Source organism: Cotesia typhae, unplaced genomic scaffold (genome assembly GCF_013202065.1).
Source record: "Cotesia typhae breed Kobodo isofemale line unplaced genomic scaffold, CoteBio_Ctyphae contig_4, whole genome shotgun sequence".
Classification (NCBI taxonomy): domain Eukaryota; kingdom Metazoa; phylum Arthropoda; class Insecta; order Hymenoptera; family Braconidae; genus Cotesia; species Cotesia typhae.
This window is the reverse complement of record NW_027423748.1, coordinates 2321510-2337872: the sequence shown is the minus strand read 5'-3', so window position 1 is coordinate 2337872 and position 16363 is coordinate 2321510. Positions and strand designations below refer to the sequence as shown.

Genomic DNA, 16363 nt, shown 5'->3' with positions numbered 1-16363 from the left:
GGGAAAATTTTACTTTTGAAGAGTATTGCACAGTTTTGAAGACTTATTAAGTCTTTCCTTCATTTAGTTAGGGATGTGAAGAATTTCGAAAAGTCTTATTCAGAGTTATAAAGACTTGTCAAGAGTTTTTTCAGAGAATTATTTCCACAAGGGGAGGTTATACCAGCATTTTCTGATAAAGAATCCAAATCTCATTTTAGGTAAATATTTATTACAATTTGAGGATTTAGTTAACAACAAATTATCTTAACCCTTCAGTTTAATTTTGAATTGTATTAATTACACGTAAATAAATTTTTTAATAACTTTAGGGTGTCTCGATCAACATTTGATTTTGTTCGTGAAAAAATTGAACCATCGTTAATGAGAAAAATCCCAGGATCTAAAATGACATCACTAGACAAACAATTATTCATCGCTTTATGGAAAATGGCAACTCCAGATTCGTATCGGTATAATAGAAAAATATTACTCATATTTTGAATAACTTCAATTATTATAAATTAAATATTAACTTAATATATTGTTTTTAAAGCTCGGTTTGCCAAAAGTTTGGCGTTAGTTTTGCAGCAGCGTGGTGGAGTGTACGGAGGGTCACATCAGCTCTAGTCGAAATAGCTTCGAATTTTATTACCTGGCCTGAAAATGAAAAGTTTGCTGAAATTTCTAATGAGTTTGAAGCTACGAGCGGCTTTCCCAATGTTATCGGTGCAATTGATGGAACACATATAAATATACCCGTACCTCGGGAACATCCGGAATGTTATGTCAACAGAAAAGGACATCATTCAATTCAATTACAAGTAAGTAAGCTGTCGCGTGAATTAACAATGTTTGAATATATTCATTTTGACTGTTTGTTCAAAAATAGGCTATTTGTGATGCTCAATGTAAATTTATCCATTGTTATGCCGGGAATGTTGGTTCTGTACATGACACACGAGTATTACGTCCGTTAGAAGTGAATGATTACCTCAACGATGAACAGAAATTTCCGAACGATTGTCATTTAGTCGGAGATGCAGCTTATCCTCTTCACAAACATTTACTCACTCCATATCGAGATAATGGGCACTTATCAGTGAGACAAAAAAATTATAATTTTTGTCATTCATCAGCACGCATAGCAATTGAACGTGCATTTGGATTACTAAAAAAAAGATTTCGCAGTTTACTGACAGTTCTCGACATGAATCGAACTGATTTAATTCCTGAGTTCATAATCGCTTGTTGTGTCATGCATAATATATGCTTGTTAAAAAACGATGAATTTCCCGTGGAGGAAGTAATAGAAGAAAATGGAAACATAAATGAAATGAATAATAATAGAATTTTACCTGCTGATGGTGTTGATAAACGGAATCGCATATGTCAGCAATTAATTATAAGAAATGTGTAATGAAACAATTATAATAGTCATTTCAATAGCTAAAAATTACAAGTAATTATGAGAAATGAGTATGAACAAACTATATATTTTTAGATTTACATCACTATATACACAAGAAAATTGTAAATTTTTTTATAGGTTACGATCCATTTTTTAAATCAAATAATATTGTATATTTAATTAACAATTGTACATAAGTGTTCAAGTGAATTTATTATTGGATGAGATGAAATGAAATAAAACAAATTTTTCTTAGTTTATAATGTTTAATAGCATAAAATTTATTTTAACTTATTTTAATTTTATTCAGAACAATAAAAATATATGTCATTTAGAGTATTGTAAGTCCTTATCTTATTAAAATTTGAATAATATGTTTGTAACACTTAAAAATTACATTCTTAAAGTAGTCACTGAGTTCTGTAGAAAAAAAAATATTTCTAATTTTCTAGAATTTAAATATAAAAATAGTCATATAAATATAATATTAAGTAATGAAACTAGTCAGTCTGACTTAATCAAGTATAGTCTTTAGCATAATTACATTAAAAAGAATTGTTAGATTTGACAAGCTTTTCTAATAAATCTAAAGCTCGTTTTTTGTACTGATTAGCCTCTTCGGCTTTTTTGGCTTTAAAAACCATGAATTCTTTGAACCGACGTTCCTTATTTTCTTCGCTTTTCATCGATCTTTCTTCAAACGCAGCAATTAAATGACTCGCAGGGGTACTTTTTGCTTTTTTTTCTGCCAACGAAAATATTATATTGTCATTAGTATACATAATTTCTTAAAACAAATGAAATATCCTTACGGTTTGCTTCATTATCCAAATCATTACTACTGCTACTTCCACAACTACTTTCGGATAAAGTCCTTTTTTTCCCGGTAGAAGAGCAAGTTGCGACAGGTGTAATGAAAGGCTTATCACCCATCAGATCATCCATTAACTGAAAAAATTAAAAATTTGAAAATTTATTTTCTTCTGGAAATGTAATCAGTTACACTTACAGTCAAATACGGCCAATGTTTTGCAGAGTTTCCAGACTTATTGTTATGGTCTTTTGTTTTTTTATAAGTTTTTTTCATTCCTGAAAATTTAGATAAGCATTGAGGTCCTGTAATGTTATTGCCGTGAGATTTCAGTTTAGCACTAATGTCCAGCCACAATTTTTTTTGAGAAATTTTTCCACTACTGAAATCGGTTTGTCGCTTTTGTTATTCGTCAAGAAGCAAAAGAATAGCTTCATGAGGCCATTTAAATGCTGTTATAAACAATTGGTTGTTAAATTACATGCATATTAATCGATTTTGAATTATCTTGTTTAAAATTACCTGAATCTTCACTTGGACTTCTCACGGGTAAATCAATGCTTCCATCGCCATTTAAATTAGATTCCGAACCTTCAACTTCTTCTGCGTCAGTTTCTAAATATTTACAATTATGTAGGTAAAAATTGAATTAATAATACAAATTTAAACTTATCATGCCAATAAAATTCTTTTCAGAGTATGTAAAAAGTTTCATGTACATTAAAACCCAAAATATTTATGAAACCTACCGCTAATAAATTGAGCATATTCTAAATCTTTAGCCTCTTGTAATTTGAAGCTTGCAAAAGTTGCATCTGAAATAAATATAAGACATTTCACCCAAAAAAAAATAAGATTTTTAAATAGTATAACAATTGACGGAATCCATTCAGTCCCTCATTACTTCAAGAATCAAAATGAAATAGACTTAGTAATAGATGATGAACTATCCTTCTAGCCTTTTAAGGGTGTAGAAAAGCAAACTAGAAACAAAACTTCATCCTCAACCAAACGTAATGAAAAACTTGAATATTTCTTTTTAATTAATAATTTGATATATATACCTGTTTCTAGTCGCTCTAATTCATCGTCCGTGACAGTAATTGTGTATGTTTTATGACTTTCTGGATCAGTTAGCTCAACAGAAAATAATTGTGTTCTAGAGCTTGCCATTTTTGCGGGATTGTAAAGAATTTAACAATTAATATTTAGAAATAAATAGAATTTGGTTAGCTTATGCTTAAGTTGCATTCGTTTTGACAGATAGTAAAGACTGGCGCTTACGCTTTTGCTGCCCTACCTCTGTGGCGTGAGCATCTATGAGCGCAAAGTCTGTGCTACGAACTCAGCCATGAGCGTACTTATTTGACGCTCACAGCACCAAGTCGAACGATGAAAACGACATGTAAGCGTGCTCACAGCGCGTAAGCGTCCAACACGAATGCACCCTAAACAATTCTGATCTGGACGCCAAACCTATCGTACTGAGCCAAAAATTCAGCTACTTGCAATTGATTTTTGATTGAGCGACGCTTGATTTCGTTTTTGAGCTCAATTTCGCTGATTTTATTTTATCGATTTTGTTGTAATTTTTGTTGCTGTCAGTTAATATTTTTGAGATTAAATAAACAGCGTAAGTTTGTAACAGTTTTACCTGCTCAGGTTGGCCCCTAATCAATTTTATAAATAAACTAACGAAACTAACAAACAATATAATTATTAGGGCGCCAACACAGATTTTTAATCACGGTTCCTGGAACCGGTCCAGAGCTGAGAAATCTTATTCTTAGGGTAGAGAGAGTGGAGGAAGGTGCTGTTGAAGAATAAATACTTAATTAACAATATATCGATATTTATTAACAATAAAAATCAACAAAAAAAGTATCAAGATTAATTAAATTTCACTCGCACACTCACACTATAATTAATTAAAACTTATAAACTATAGCCTAACTGTCGGCTGACCAGGACAACTTAAAACTATAGCCTAACTGTCGGTTAACCAGAACTATTTAAGTACTCTGCACAAAGACAACAGTGTGACAGAGATCATTTAGCCTAACTATCGGCTAACCAGAACTGACTTAACACTATTAACACTCTATCACGCATGACCCACACTAATCATCACACACATAACCCACACTTGTATGATTTTATTTAATAAATTTTAATTTAACGAAATTGACTGTACTTCATTTTAATTGAATATTTTAATTTAATTATTCAATCATTAGTAATTAGTGAAACGATAGTTCCAAATTAACAATTAAATTCCAAAGACTGAACGAACATTCAGTTTCAATTTCCGATTGTAATTTTTAATTCTGTATTAAATTATTAAATAGATTAGAATTCCTAAGTAACCTATTGTCATGGTCTTAATAATATAACAATAATTGTTTACTCGAGAGATCTTAATACCTTGAATTAACTTTTCTAATTAAATAAATCACGATATAAATTTTAGAATTTAGTTCAAAATTATTAACATAAGTTTATTGTTGTAAATTAATTAATTCTGACCAATTTTTCCTGTGACATTTTCTACTCAGAATAACTAATTTCTTGGACTTAATGTCCACGCTATAAATTTTTAATTTGCAACAAAAAATTAATTTAATTAATTCACGGACTTAATCCCAAGATCAATTAATTTCCTCGTTATAAAATAATTTTACTATATATAATGTTTTCAATAATTAATTGTTAATAAAATATTCTTAATAATTTTCTAATAGTTTTATCAATTATAAAAAATCGACACAAGTCGAAGCATTCAATTTTATTAGCTAGAACATTCGCTAGCTTAGTTATCTTAGACCTTGGGTGGTGGAATTTACTGCGACACAAAATGTACTGACGCTCGACCTAAAATTCCACGAGTAAAATGTTGTCGATTATTTTTCAAGCAACGAAATTAATCAATTTTTCTTAAGTTAATTATTCTAAAATTTATAACAATTTATTAACGAATTTTTTCGGATGTTAATTATTTAATTAATAAATTTTTTTAGTTGTTAAATTTTTCCCGCAAGGTCGATTGAGTGATTCTCGGGTATAAGCCCCCATGAAAATCACTCAGTTAAAACTAGCAAATGTTTAACTATTATTTATTAATAAAAATTATATAAATAAAAAAAAGAGAAGAGGTAAAGTAGATCGAGTGTAAACCGCGGTCCACTTTCCGCCAACGGAATAAAATTTGGTACCTTTCCCTTTCCTCTAAATTCAAATTAGTTAGTATATTGTCGAATAATTAATGTAAGAATGTTATGAGGTTTTTATCGCAGCGTTCCAATTGAACGTGCGAAAAAATAGTTACCTTATTTGATGATGATTTTCGACCGGTGTGGTCGGTCACTCAACCTCTTCTGGTTGTCACATTCGCCGACTCTCGTTCATTTATCCATTTCACCCCCCTCTTAATTACTAAAAAGGGTCCCGAAGATCGGGGCGCACCAGTGCTGAGTCGAATAATTATCGCTCTCTGGCGACTTACCGATGAAGGGTAATTTTACCCTGTTACAAGTTATTCTTTGTGTGGAGTGTGGCCAAATTACGGTCATCCTACCTAGAAATCCGAGGGAGACGCCATCGCCACGACATCGACTCCAATCCCGTCAGCTTCACCGACAACTACGCAACGACCTAAAGAATTATCCAATACCGGAATCACGAGGTCGACTGCAGCCGCAGGGTAAGTCTGATGGCTATTTTTGCACCTGGGTGTCCTATATGGGACTCGAGATTAACTTAACTGAGTTGTTGATATTTTTTTTTCTTTTGAATTGAAATAGTATTTTACACATCTAGGGTAGTAAAATAAAAAATGTCTCAGATCACATGTAATTGTTGTCCGAGGCGAAGCCAAGGTCAATAAACATGTGATCTGAGGCTTTCTTATTTACTGCCCGTGGTGTGTATTATATTTTTCTCCTCGACGGAGGCGGAAAGCGGCATTTTCGTTTAGCGCAGCGGGAGCAAAATTGACGCTTTCCGCCCGGAGATGAGAGAATTTTTTTTGTTTATAATTGATGAAAATATTTCGCTGATCTTGTCAAATTTTTTTTGTAATCGCGAGTGCGACGACACCCAGTGGCACGGTACCATCGGGTCCTAAAATTTTTGTGTGTGATTCTTTTTTATTGAACATTTGATGAACAATTTTTTTTTATATTATTAGTCGTTGCAAGATAATATATAAGAAGGTATTCCAATCCTGCAATGCATGATGGGAAATGTGTCAAGCGGTCGCGCCACCACGAGTGTGTCAGGCACACTAACTGGCAACTAAAGTACTTTCATGCTAACTCCGATAAATATGAAATATTATTTTTAATAATAAATCAACGTTTAAAAAAATTATTTCCACCCTCCAATAACAATAATAAATGATAATAATTAATTAGAAACTGTTAATTCAGTTTTTTTATTGTGTCCTCAATTTCTCCGGTTAAACTGGCTTCTCCTAAATGCGACTTATCATTTACCTTTGATTCCATTCTAAATGCTCATTTAGTAGCACGAATGATTTTTGCTTGATTGTCTATCCATCAGACTGGGTTCGAAACCTGGTCACTGCACGTATTTTTTTTTTTTTTAATAATTACTTTTAACTGCTATAAATAATTTTAATTATTAATAACACTATTATAAAATTATAATAAGTATTATGATAAATATTATTACTTATAATAATTAGAGCATGGATTATTGTTTATAACAGGTGAGTAATTAGGGTATATATTCATGTTAATTATTCAAACAAGTAATGCAGTATTAATTATATTGAACAATAAACAATTGAAGTACGTAAAATTACAATAAAAATTTGATAAATAATAGCAGTATACATAAAATATGTTTAAAATTTTCAAATCTCAATTTTATTGAGAAAGAATATAAACAATTAATAAAAAGTAAATAATGCATACACGGACATTTTTTGTAGAAGTACGCATGTATGCACTTCGAGAGCTGAATATTACTAAATTCGGATTGTCTGGCTGCACCGTAATATCTTTAGCGAGAATATGTAGTCGCAATGAAATAAATTTTCCAAGTACTTTATCACGAATTTCATGACACTTTGGAAAAATTATGGAGTCATTAACAGCTTCTTGGATAATCTTCATTAAGACCTGATGGACAGACTGCAAATGTAGAAGTGATTTTCTGTACGTCGTAAAAACTTTTTCAGCAGTCTTCAAAAGCTGATACACTGCTTCAGTCGGATGTTTCAAATTTCCCCGATTTATTGCATCCGTCCAAGCACTGCTCGCATTCGACAAAGGTACCGGAGAGATTATTGCAGTTTCGCAATCACTGCAACTATTCGCAGAAACAAACACTGCCCAACCACAAAGATAATAAAGTCCATAGTTCTGGATTTCAGATAATTCACTATTCTGTGGTATTTCGATGCAACTTTGCGTTTCATCATCATCAGTTTGAAGTTCAGTCTTCTTTTGTTTGAGGAACTCTACATAGTACGGTTCATCATCATCTTCATAAGATGCAGATGATGGAACTCGTAAATACTGAGCCACTGCAATCAAGCGCATTCTATAGCGTAATTGACGAGGTTTAGGGTGAATATCACCCCCAGCTCGAACCTGAGAAAATAAATTTTCCACAGAACTAGAAGTTAGTCGCTCGGTAAGAAGATACTGCAATTTTCCAGAGATAACTAAATCTTCTCGTAAATTAAATGCAGTAGTTGTAGCAAGAATTATGCCTCGTTGAATCGGTTTCCATTTATTATCAGAGCTAAATTGGAGTTGTCTGATAATTTCAATGAAACTCTGTAGAAACTCTACTCGATCTAATGATGCTTTATCAGTTCCAAGTGAGTTACTTTTATATCGACATACCATTGACTCATACCACTGACTGCACAGTGTAATAAACCAACCGGTTATTACAGCTTCTTGAGGAAGAAGGCCAGTTTGAGCAGACAGAACCAACGCATGCCCCATTTCATTGCTAAAAATTTTTCTAGCAAGTCCTACATGCATTTTATCAAATTGTGATGGATCCAGAATTGCAGCAGTAAGACCTTTGACCAGTACAGGCCCACCAACTGACTGTAATTCCATAAGTCGCCGAACATGCGTTATATCCACTTCGAATGATGGTAAGTTGTTTGCTTCAACTGTAGCTGCGCTTAAAATGAATTTAGTCTTTAATAATTGTGACCAAATTCGTTTTAGTACGTGCGGAACATCAGAAGTACAATGAAGACGTTCCTCGGAGTTTGATGGATGCTGACTAAATGAAGCGATAAAAAAGCGACTGGATGATATGCTATTAAGTGTCCACATTCCAACATTGGTAGATCCTTCATCCGTAGCAATGCATTTTACAACAATTCCGTGTTGGTATAGCAATTTAATTATTTCTTGAACATAATTCCAGAGAAGTGTCGAAGTAACAGATTTTCCAGTCAAAGCATAACCAATTAACTGCTTTCAATGACTTTTCAATCCACGAGCGACAAATGCTATTGCATGAGAAGCCATTGAGTCAGCCTCAGCTGAATCTCTCGCTAGTTCTGGAGTCACTAACCCAATAAATTTTCCTAGAGCACGATCATACTCAACAGTCGGGTGAATAGACATCTCATCTAAAGCCAATATACACTAGTCACAAAAATTAAGGGATATAAAAAAAATTCCAAATTTTTTGGTGATTTTCAGCGAGCTGTAACTCCGAGGAAAATGATCGCACAGAAAAAAAAAAAAAAGCAAATTGTAGCTCCAAGTGTCTAGTTTTTAGATATGACCATGAAAATTTTTTGTCATCGTCAGGTCTGGAGAAATCCTAAGAAAACTACTGAAAAAAAATTTTTCGAAATTTTTTTTCGTCTTAAAAAAGGTCTACGGGCTTCAAAAAAATTTTTTCGATTGTTTCGTTTAAAAGCTCTTTTAGTAAATTTAATACCCTTTAATTTGACGTAATCAAAAGCCTGTACGATAATTTGCCGCGGAGTTATCGTCAATCAAAGCAAAAAGTTTTTTTGACTTTGGAAATCAATAACTCTGGAAATAATGACCGTATAGGAAATCGAAGGAGGGTTTTGAAAACTACACAATATTCTCTATAAGAAAACGTAAACCGCTTTTGAAGAAAAAATTTTTTTGAATTGAAAACTCGGACTGAAAAAAGACAAAAATTCGCATAATTAAGGATATTTGGATAATTTGGTATAACTTTGGATAAAATGGATGAACGAAGGATATCGTTGGTAATTTTTAACTTCAAAGTGTCCCCTAAAATCCCTAAGAAATTCAAAGCGCTGCGATTTTTTGTTCATAGTGCCCAGAAGCTTCAAATTCTGTGTTTTCGCAAAAATCACCATTATGAGCAACTTTGTGATTTTTATTCATTTTTCCATTGAAAAAATTTTTTTCAAAATTCTTTATTTTTCGATCAAAGAGATTGATTTTTCAAGAAATTTGAAAAAAAAATTTCAATTTTTTCGAAAATTTTTTCGAAATTTTCTCAATTTTTTTCGACTGTTGTTTTACCGCCGGCATTAGCGTTACTCAAAGCGTACCACGTGGAGGTTGCTCGGTCGGATTTACGCTTCTCACACACACGTGCGCGCGCGCGCGCGTGTGTGTGTATGTGTGTGTGTGTGTGTGTCTTTGTCTGCGTGTTTGTCTGTTTGCAGCTGCCAAATGACCTCTGTACGCACGGCAGTAACTGCTCAGTACCGTGTATTGCCACCTCTGTTCCGAATCACAGCTCGTAAACGCTCTTGCATGTTGATGCATCGTCGAATATCACGTTGCGAAATTCCTTGCCAACAACGTAACAACGCTTGAGTCAACTGATGAAGATTGTGCAGTTGCGGATAGTCTCGCCGCAATCGACGCCCAAGCATGTCCCAAACATGCTCAATTGGGTTCAAATCAGGACTCATTGCTGGATGATTAAGCGTTGTTACGTTGTTGGCGCGGAGAAAAGTTCGCGTACGAACTGCAGTGTGAGGACGCGCATTATCCTGCATCAAAATGAACCGTCTTGCGCCCATGCGTGTGCGCATAGGCAGGACGTGTGGCTCCAGAATTTCATCGACGTACCTATCGGCAGTCAACGTCCCACGAACGATGACCAACGGGGTTCTGGTATTGAAGGACACGCCTGCCCACACCATGACTGATCCACCATTGAAAGCTGTAACTGGTCTCGTAAAACCATCCCGATCTCGTTCTCCACGACGGCGCCAAACGAGAGATCGTCTATCGCTGCCATGAAGACAAAATCGAGATTCGTCAGTCCATAATACACTGGTCCACTGTCTACGACCCCAATGGTGATGATCATGAGCATAGGCCAATCGGGCTCGGCGATGTCGTGGAGTGAGCATAGGCACGCGATTTGCGCGTCTAGCGCGTAGTCCTTGCTCTCGAAAGCGATTTCGAACCGTCGATGCCGATATGTGTTGTTGGGGAGGACGTTGTCGACGATTGCGAAATTGATGAGCGATCGTGTGGGCATGCGCAGTAGGGTTTCGACGAGCATCTCGAATGATAGCTCGATCATCACGCTCGGTAGTGATTCGTAGTCTACCTTGACCCGGACGACGATCGTAACTTTGAGTCGCGTTAAATCGGGCATAGGCCCGACTGATAACGGACTGGCTCACTCCCATAGAAGCTGCTACTTCCACCTGACTGTAGCCCTCTTGAAGGAGGGTAACAATGCGAGCCACATCTGTGGCAGCTAAATGTCGACGAGGCATATCAAAAGGTGCTTATCAAAGAAAAGCTTACATAAAATTCACGTAAGGAATTTAGGCTAAAAAGAAAACGTAAAATTCAAGTTTTGTGTGAGGAAAAGCCGAACTCCGCGGGGGTATATCAATTTGTTTTTATTGAATTTTTAAAATGAGATTTAAAACTAAGGCAGTTGTGGCGGACAGAAAAAATTGAGTTAATTTTTTTGACAATAGTGAAGCATTCTGAAGACGATAAAAAAAAAAATTAAAAAAATTTTTGATAAAAAAATTTCGAAAAAATTTTCGAAAAAATTGAAAATTTTTTTTTTTTTTTCAAATTTCTTGAAAAATCAATCTCTTTGATCGAAAAATAAAGAATTTTGAAAAAAATTTTTTTCAATGGAAAAATGAATAAAAATCACAAAATTGCTCATAATGGTGATTTTTGCGAAAACACAGAATTTGAAGCTTCTGGGCACTATGAACAAAAAATCGCAGCGCTTTGAATTTCTTAGGGATTTTAGGGGACACTTTGAAGTTAAAAATTCCCAACGATATCCTTCGTTCATCCATTTTATCCAAAGTTATACCAAGTTATCCAAATATCCTTAATTATGCGAATTTTTGTCTTTTTTCAGTCCGAGTTTTCAATTCAAAAAAATTTTTTCTTCAAAAGCGGTTTACGTTCTCTTATAGAGAATATTGTGTAGTTTTCAAAACCCTCCTTCGATTTCCTATACGGTCATTATTTCCAGAGTTATTGATTTCCAAAGTCAAAAAAACTTTTTGCTTTGATTGACGATAACTCCGCGGCAAATTATCGTACAGGCTTTTTGATTACGTCAAATTAAAGGGTATTAAATTTACTAAAAGAGCTTTTAAACGAAACAATCGAAAAAATTTTTTTGAAGCCCGTAGACCTTTTTAAGACGAAAAAAATTTCGAAAAATTTTTTTCAGTAGTTTTCTTAAGATTTCTCCAGACCTGACGATGACAAAAAATTTTCATGGTCATATCTAAAAACTAGACACTTGGAGCTACAATTTGCTTTTTTTTTTTTTTTCTGTGCGATCATTTTCCTCGGAGTTACAGCTCGCTGAAAATCACCAAAAAATTTGGAATTTTTTTTATATCCCTTAATTTTTGTGACTAGTGTACAATAATGAGCAGTCTGATCGTGTTCTTGTTGAATTTTAACCCCTAGCCATTCAATTATATTATTGAAAATTCCAGGAGCAAAATTAAAACCAAACAATCGATTATATAAGGTAGAAAAAGCAGGTAAGGGAAACCCTTCAGTGTCCCTTAAATTTTTGTAGGCTTTAGTACCCATTAATAATCGAATTCGTAGACCTTTCTTTATGGTTTCTTCAGACCAAGGTTTGGAGTTTGTAGCAGCATTACCTTTTAAAAATGACAGCTGATCTGGATTTAGGAACTTCTTTAAATTCTTATCGAATGTTGTCGACCTTTCAGTCATGTGAATAACCTGAAATTAATATTTTACAGTAATTAATTAGGTTTTTAATATAATAAAATGTATATTAGATTACTTTAAAAACCTTCAATCGCGTAACAAAAAAAATCCCACTGAGTAAAGGTCCCCCCTTTCCCTTTATCCTTTATTTCCCCAACTCCAAAAAGTTTGTCTTTAATGACAAATTTAGCTATGAATTATAGCTAAATTACATTGTACTCATTAATAAGTTTTTAAATAATTAAATTAAAAAAAATTTTAATTTTAATATTTTATTACCTGGCTTTTCAATGAAGCATTTTCGTTGAGAAGCTTATCAATCTGTTGCTCTAGCTGCAACTCTCGTGGTGATTTATGTAGATTGTGAGGTGAGTAGATGTCAGTGAAATTATTTGAAGCTTCATCTAGTAAATCTTCTCGAATGACTTCAATATTTTCATCTGCTGAGATGCCCAATCCTAAATTATAGACGAAATAATTATTAGTAGAATAAATGAGTAATAAAATATAACATTAAAAGATCAGAAGTTACATTTGATAGAGTAAAATAAATTTCAAGTATAAGTGCAGATAATGAGTGTACATTGAATGTTATAAAAATATACAGAAAAAAGGTTCACTTGAGCCAAGAAAATATTTTTCTTCCTAATTATTTTTTTGAGCGAAAAAAATATTTTTTTGACAAGAAATTTCACTTATTTAAACCAAATTAATTGTATCAAGTATTTATGATAATTTGAATCAAGAAAAAATTACTTCCACTAAAAATAAATGTTGGAAGTAACGCCTAACGGTCTTACCCCATGAGTAGTGGGGAGGTCATGTGATGTCATGATCCCTGCCTGAGATGAGATTTGAGAACTGTACCACCACTTACTTCCGATTGAGTTTTGGTAACGTGCGGATGCACATATTAATAAATACTCTTAACTATTAATTGGTATTGTTTATTTAAAAGGCCCTACCTAATTCTAACAATAAAATTTCAAGAAAAATTTTTACTTCAGCCAAAACAACTTCGGTCTTTTTTCAGACACCAGAAACTTTTCTTAAACCAAGAATTTTGTTCTCCAGTCAAAAAATTTTTCTTTCTGTGTAATAAGTATATTTGTTTATAAAAGCCCATACCAATAACTTTCCAAGAAATATTCCTGCCAGATTTAATATATTTTACGTTTAGCCTTTTATTTTTATAATTAGAAATGTCATGCTATCAAAAATGAGAAGATACAGATATAAAACAAAACAACAGTTAACATTTTTCCTACTGATATTTCACTTACCCAACTGACATTTAAATATATATCAAAAATTTCCAAAGGCTAGCTGCTTTACATGAAATAATATATTGAATTTTAAGAAATTGTTATGTTATCCTATAAAATATATTATAATTTACTGAGAAAATAGTGCAGACTCATCTTCAGCCAAATCAGACACTCCAGACTTGCGTCTCTTACTGCTGAATGAATAATTATTATCATTATCATCATCAGCATCATCAGTATCAACAGCATCGAAAGGTTTAGGAGGAGATGGATTCAAAATATCTGGGACAACATTTTTCCTCAATTTATATGAATGATTGTCACAATCAAATAAGCCTTTACTGAAATGGCCCTGTCAACAATTAAAACAAAAATTTACCAAACTAATTATTTCAATTATTAAATTACCTGAAAAAATATTATTAAATAAAACGACAGCTTTGTAACTATTCCAATGTACCTCACACAGGCGGAAATTATCGGTAATAGGTTTCGAAATATTGCAAGCAGTTGCCCATTTTCTTCTCATGTCAACTGATCGAGAAAACCGCAACATTTTGAAACCTTTTTCGCTGCTTTTGTGACAATTAGGGAAGCTGCATCCACCCATGATCTATTAATAAATCTTAGTTCTTAAATTGTTATAAACAATGTTAAATCACCGTACAGCTGATTAATTGAGAAAAAATATCCATACTTACTTTATGTTACTTCGCTAAAAACACTATCAACAACAAAACGCCATTAACAACGACTTGAACTTTTTAAATAAATGACGATCGCTAAATTTTTACTACTTTCATCAATTAAATGAATTAAAAACTTTTATATTAATCCGTTGACATAAAACAAAACGTACATTTTTAATGCTTAATACTAAAAAAAAATCATAAATAATTATGATAATATTTTATGATTTTTATTATTATAAATCTATAATTAATAAAATTTATGTTAAACATTTATGATTAACGTTGTATTCTAAATATTTCCCGCCATTCATAATCGTATGTTAGTGAAAAATTTATTATTTTTACAAATAATTATAGTTCATAATAGTGCGATACAATTTCCACAAATTGAAAAATGTTGCTTTTCCCATAAAAAAAGGACATAAATAAAAAACATACCCTAATTACTCACCTGTTATAAACAATAATCCATGCTTTAATTATTATAAGTAATAATATTTATTATAATTTTATAATAGTGTTATTAATAATTAAAATTATTTATAGGAGTTAAAAGTAATTATTAAAAAAAAAAAAAATACGTGCAGTGACCAGGTTTCGAACCCAGTCTGATGGATAGACAATCAAGCAAAAATCATTCGTGCTACTAAATGAGCACTTAGAATGGAATCAAGGGTAAATGATAAGTCGCATTTACGAGAAGCCAGTTTAACCGGAGAAATTGAGGACACAATAAAAAAACTGAATTAACAGTTTCTAATTAATTATTATCATTTATTATTGTTATTGGAGGGTGGAAATAATTTTTTTAAACGTTGATTTATTATTAAAAATAATATTTCATTATTATCGGAGTTAGCATGAAAGTACTTTAGTTGCCAGTTAGTGTGCCTGACACACTCGTGGTGGCGCGACCGCTTGACACATTTCCCATCATGCATTGCAGGATTGGAATACCTTCTTATATATTATCTTAAGTCGTTGAAATTACATAGTAATTTTGTTTGTAAATTTTAATTTACTTTTTAAAGTAATTTTCTTTATTGCGATTGTCGACCGATTGAATTTGGTGATAATTGGATTATTCAATATTGGTGTGACAATTTACGTGTGTTAGTTTTTATAGGAACGCTCGAGGAATTTGGAACTGTCCCAGACAGCGATGTGGCGGTACCGTCAGCGCAGTCACGCCTCTGGCGGCCGACCTTCAACCAAAAACGCCTCAACACCACCAAGCGTCAAGAACTAGGAGTTGGGTTAATAATATAGAAATCCCGCGAAAAAAACCACTACTACTGTGGACGCAATTGCAGATAATAAAAGCTCGTTAAAATAATAATTAATTATTTAAATATATTCTGTTGATTAATAAATAATAATAACCGTATCACTTTGGTCTAGTTATTTCTTGGTATAGTGTATTCCCTTAGAATCCACAATTGGTGACCCCGACGTGATCCAAGGTGATCGAAACACGGTTATACACGGCATCCCGCCAAAAAGCAATAAACCGACGCGCAAAATAACTACATCGCAATAAAGCAGTTATAATATTAAAAAAGTATTAAAAATGGGCATTGAGCGCTCACCGGAAAAGAAAACAGAAAACTCTGATAAGAAATTATTGGGATACGATGCTCAAAGTAACCCCGTCTATGAAAACGACACTACCTTCGTCTTGGACAACGCAAGCTCTCAAGAAATCCTTGAGAGCCTGAAAATAGACGACCAGAAAAAGAACAACACGAATACGGGAACGAAACCGAAAATTCAACTACCACCACGTAAACAAACGGTAACGTACCCAATTAATCCCCTTTTGTATAGCAGCATGGTGCGTCCGGATCAGCAATTCAATGTGTCACGACCTACGCTGCCAACATTCTGCAAAACCCGTCCTGATCTCTGGTTTGTGATGGCGGAAGCGGAATTCTTCACCTGCAACATCCACGACGATCGAATCAAATACTTCACAGTCATCAAGGCCTTGGATCCCG

The 16363-nt window shown here is 33.2% G+C and overlaps 2 protein-coding genes across 17 annotated transcripts in view; one reads left to right on the top strand and one right to left on the bottom strand.

Moving 5' to 3' along the window:
- Mp (collagen XV/XVIII-type protein multiplexin) overlaps positions 1-16363 on the top strand; it is a 622917-nt gene that overhangs the window by 373803 nt on the left and 232751 nt on the right. The window lies entirely within an intron of this gene.
- On the bottom strand, positions 1885-3069 carry LOC141527724 (uncharacterized). Of its 2 annotated transcripts, XM_074243352.1 has the most exons (4): positions 2951-3069; positions 2724-2816; positions 2203-2338; positions 1885-2135 (listed from the first exon to the last, which is right to left on the bottom strand). In XM_074243352.1, exons 3-4 carry the CDS (start codon positions 2333-2335, stop codon positions 1936-1938), a joined length of 333 nt encoding a protein of 110 aa, XP_074099453.1. In that variant the 5' UTR covers positions 2336-2338; positions 2724-2816; positions 2951-3069; the 3' UTR covers positions 1885-1935. The 2 variants fall into 2 exon arrangements, with proteins under 2 accessions (XP_074099453.1, XP_074099452.1); XM_074243351.1 differs by lacking the exons at positions 2724-2816; positions 2951-3069 and adding an exon at positions 2400-2666.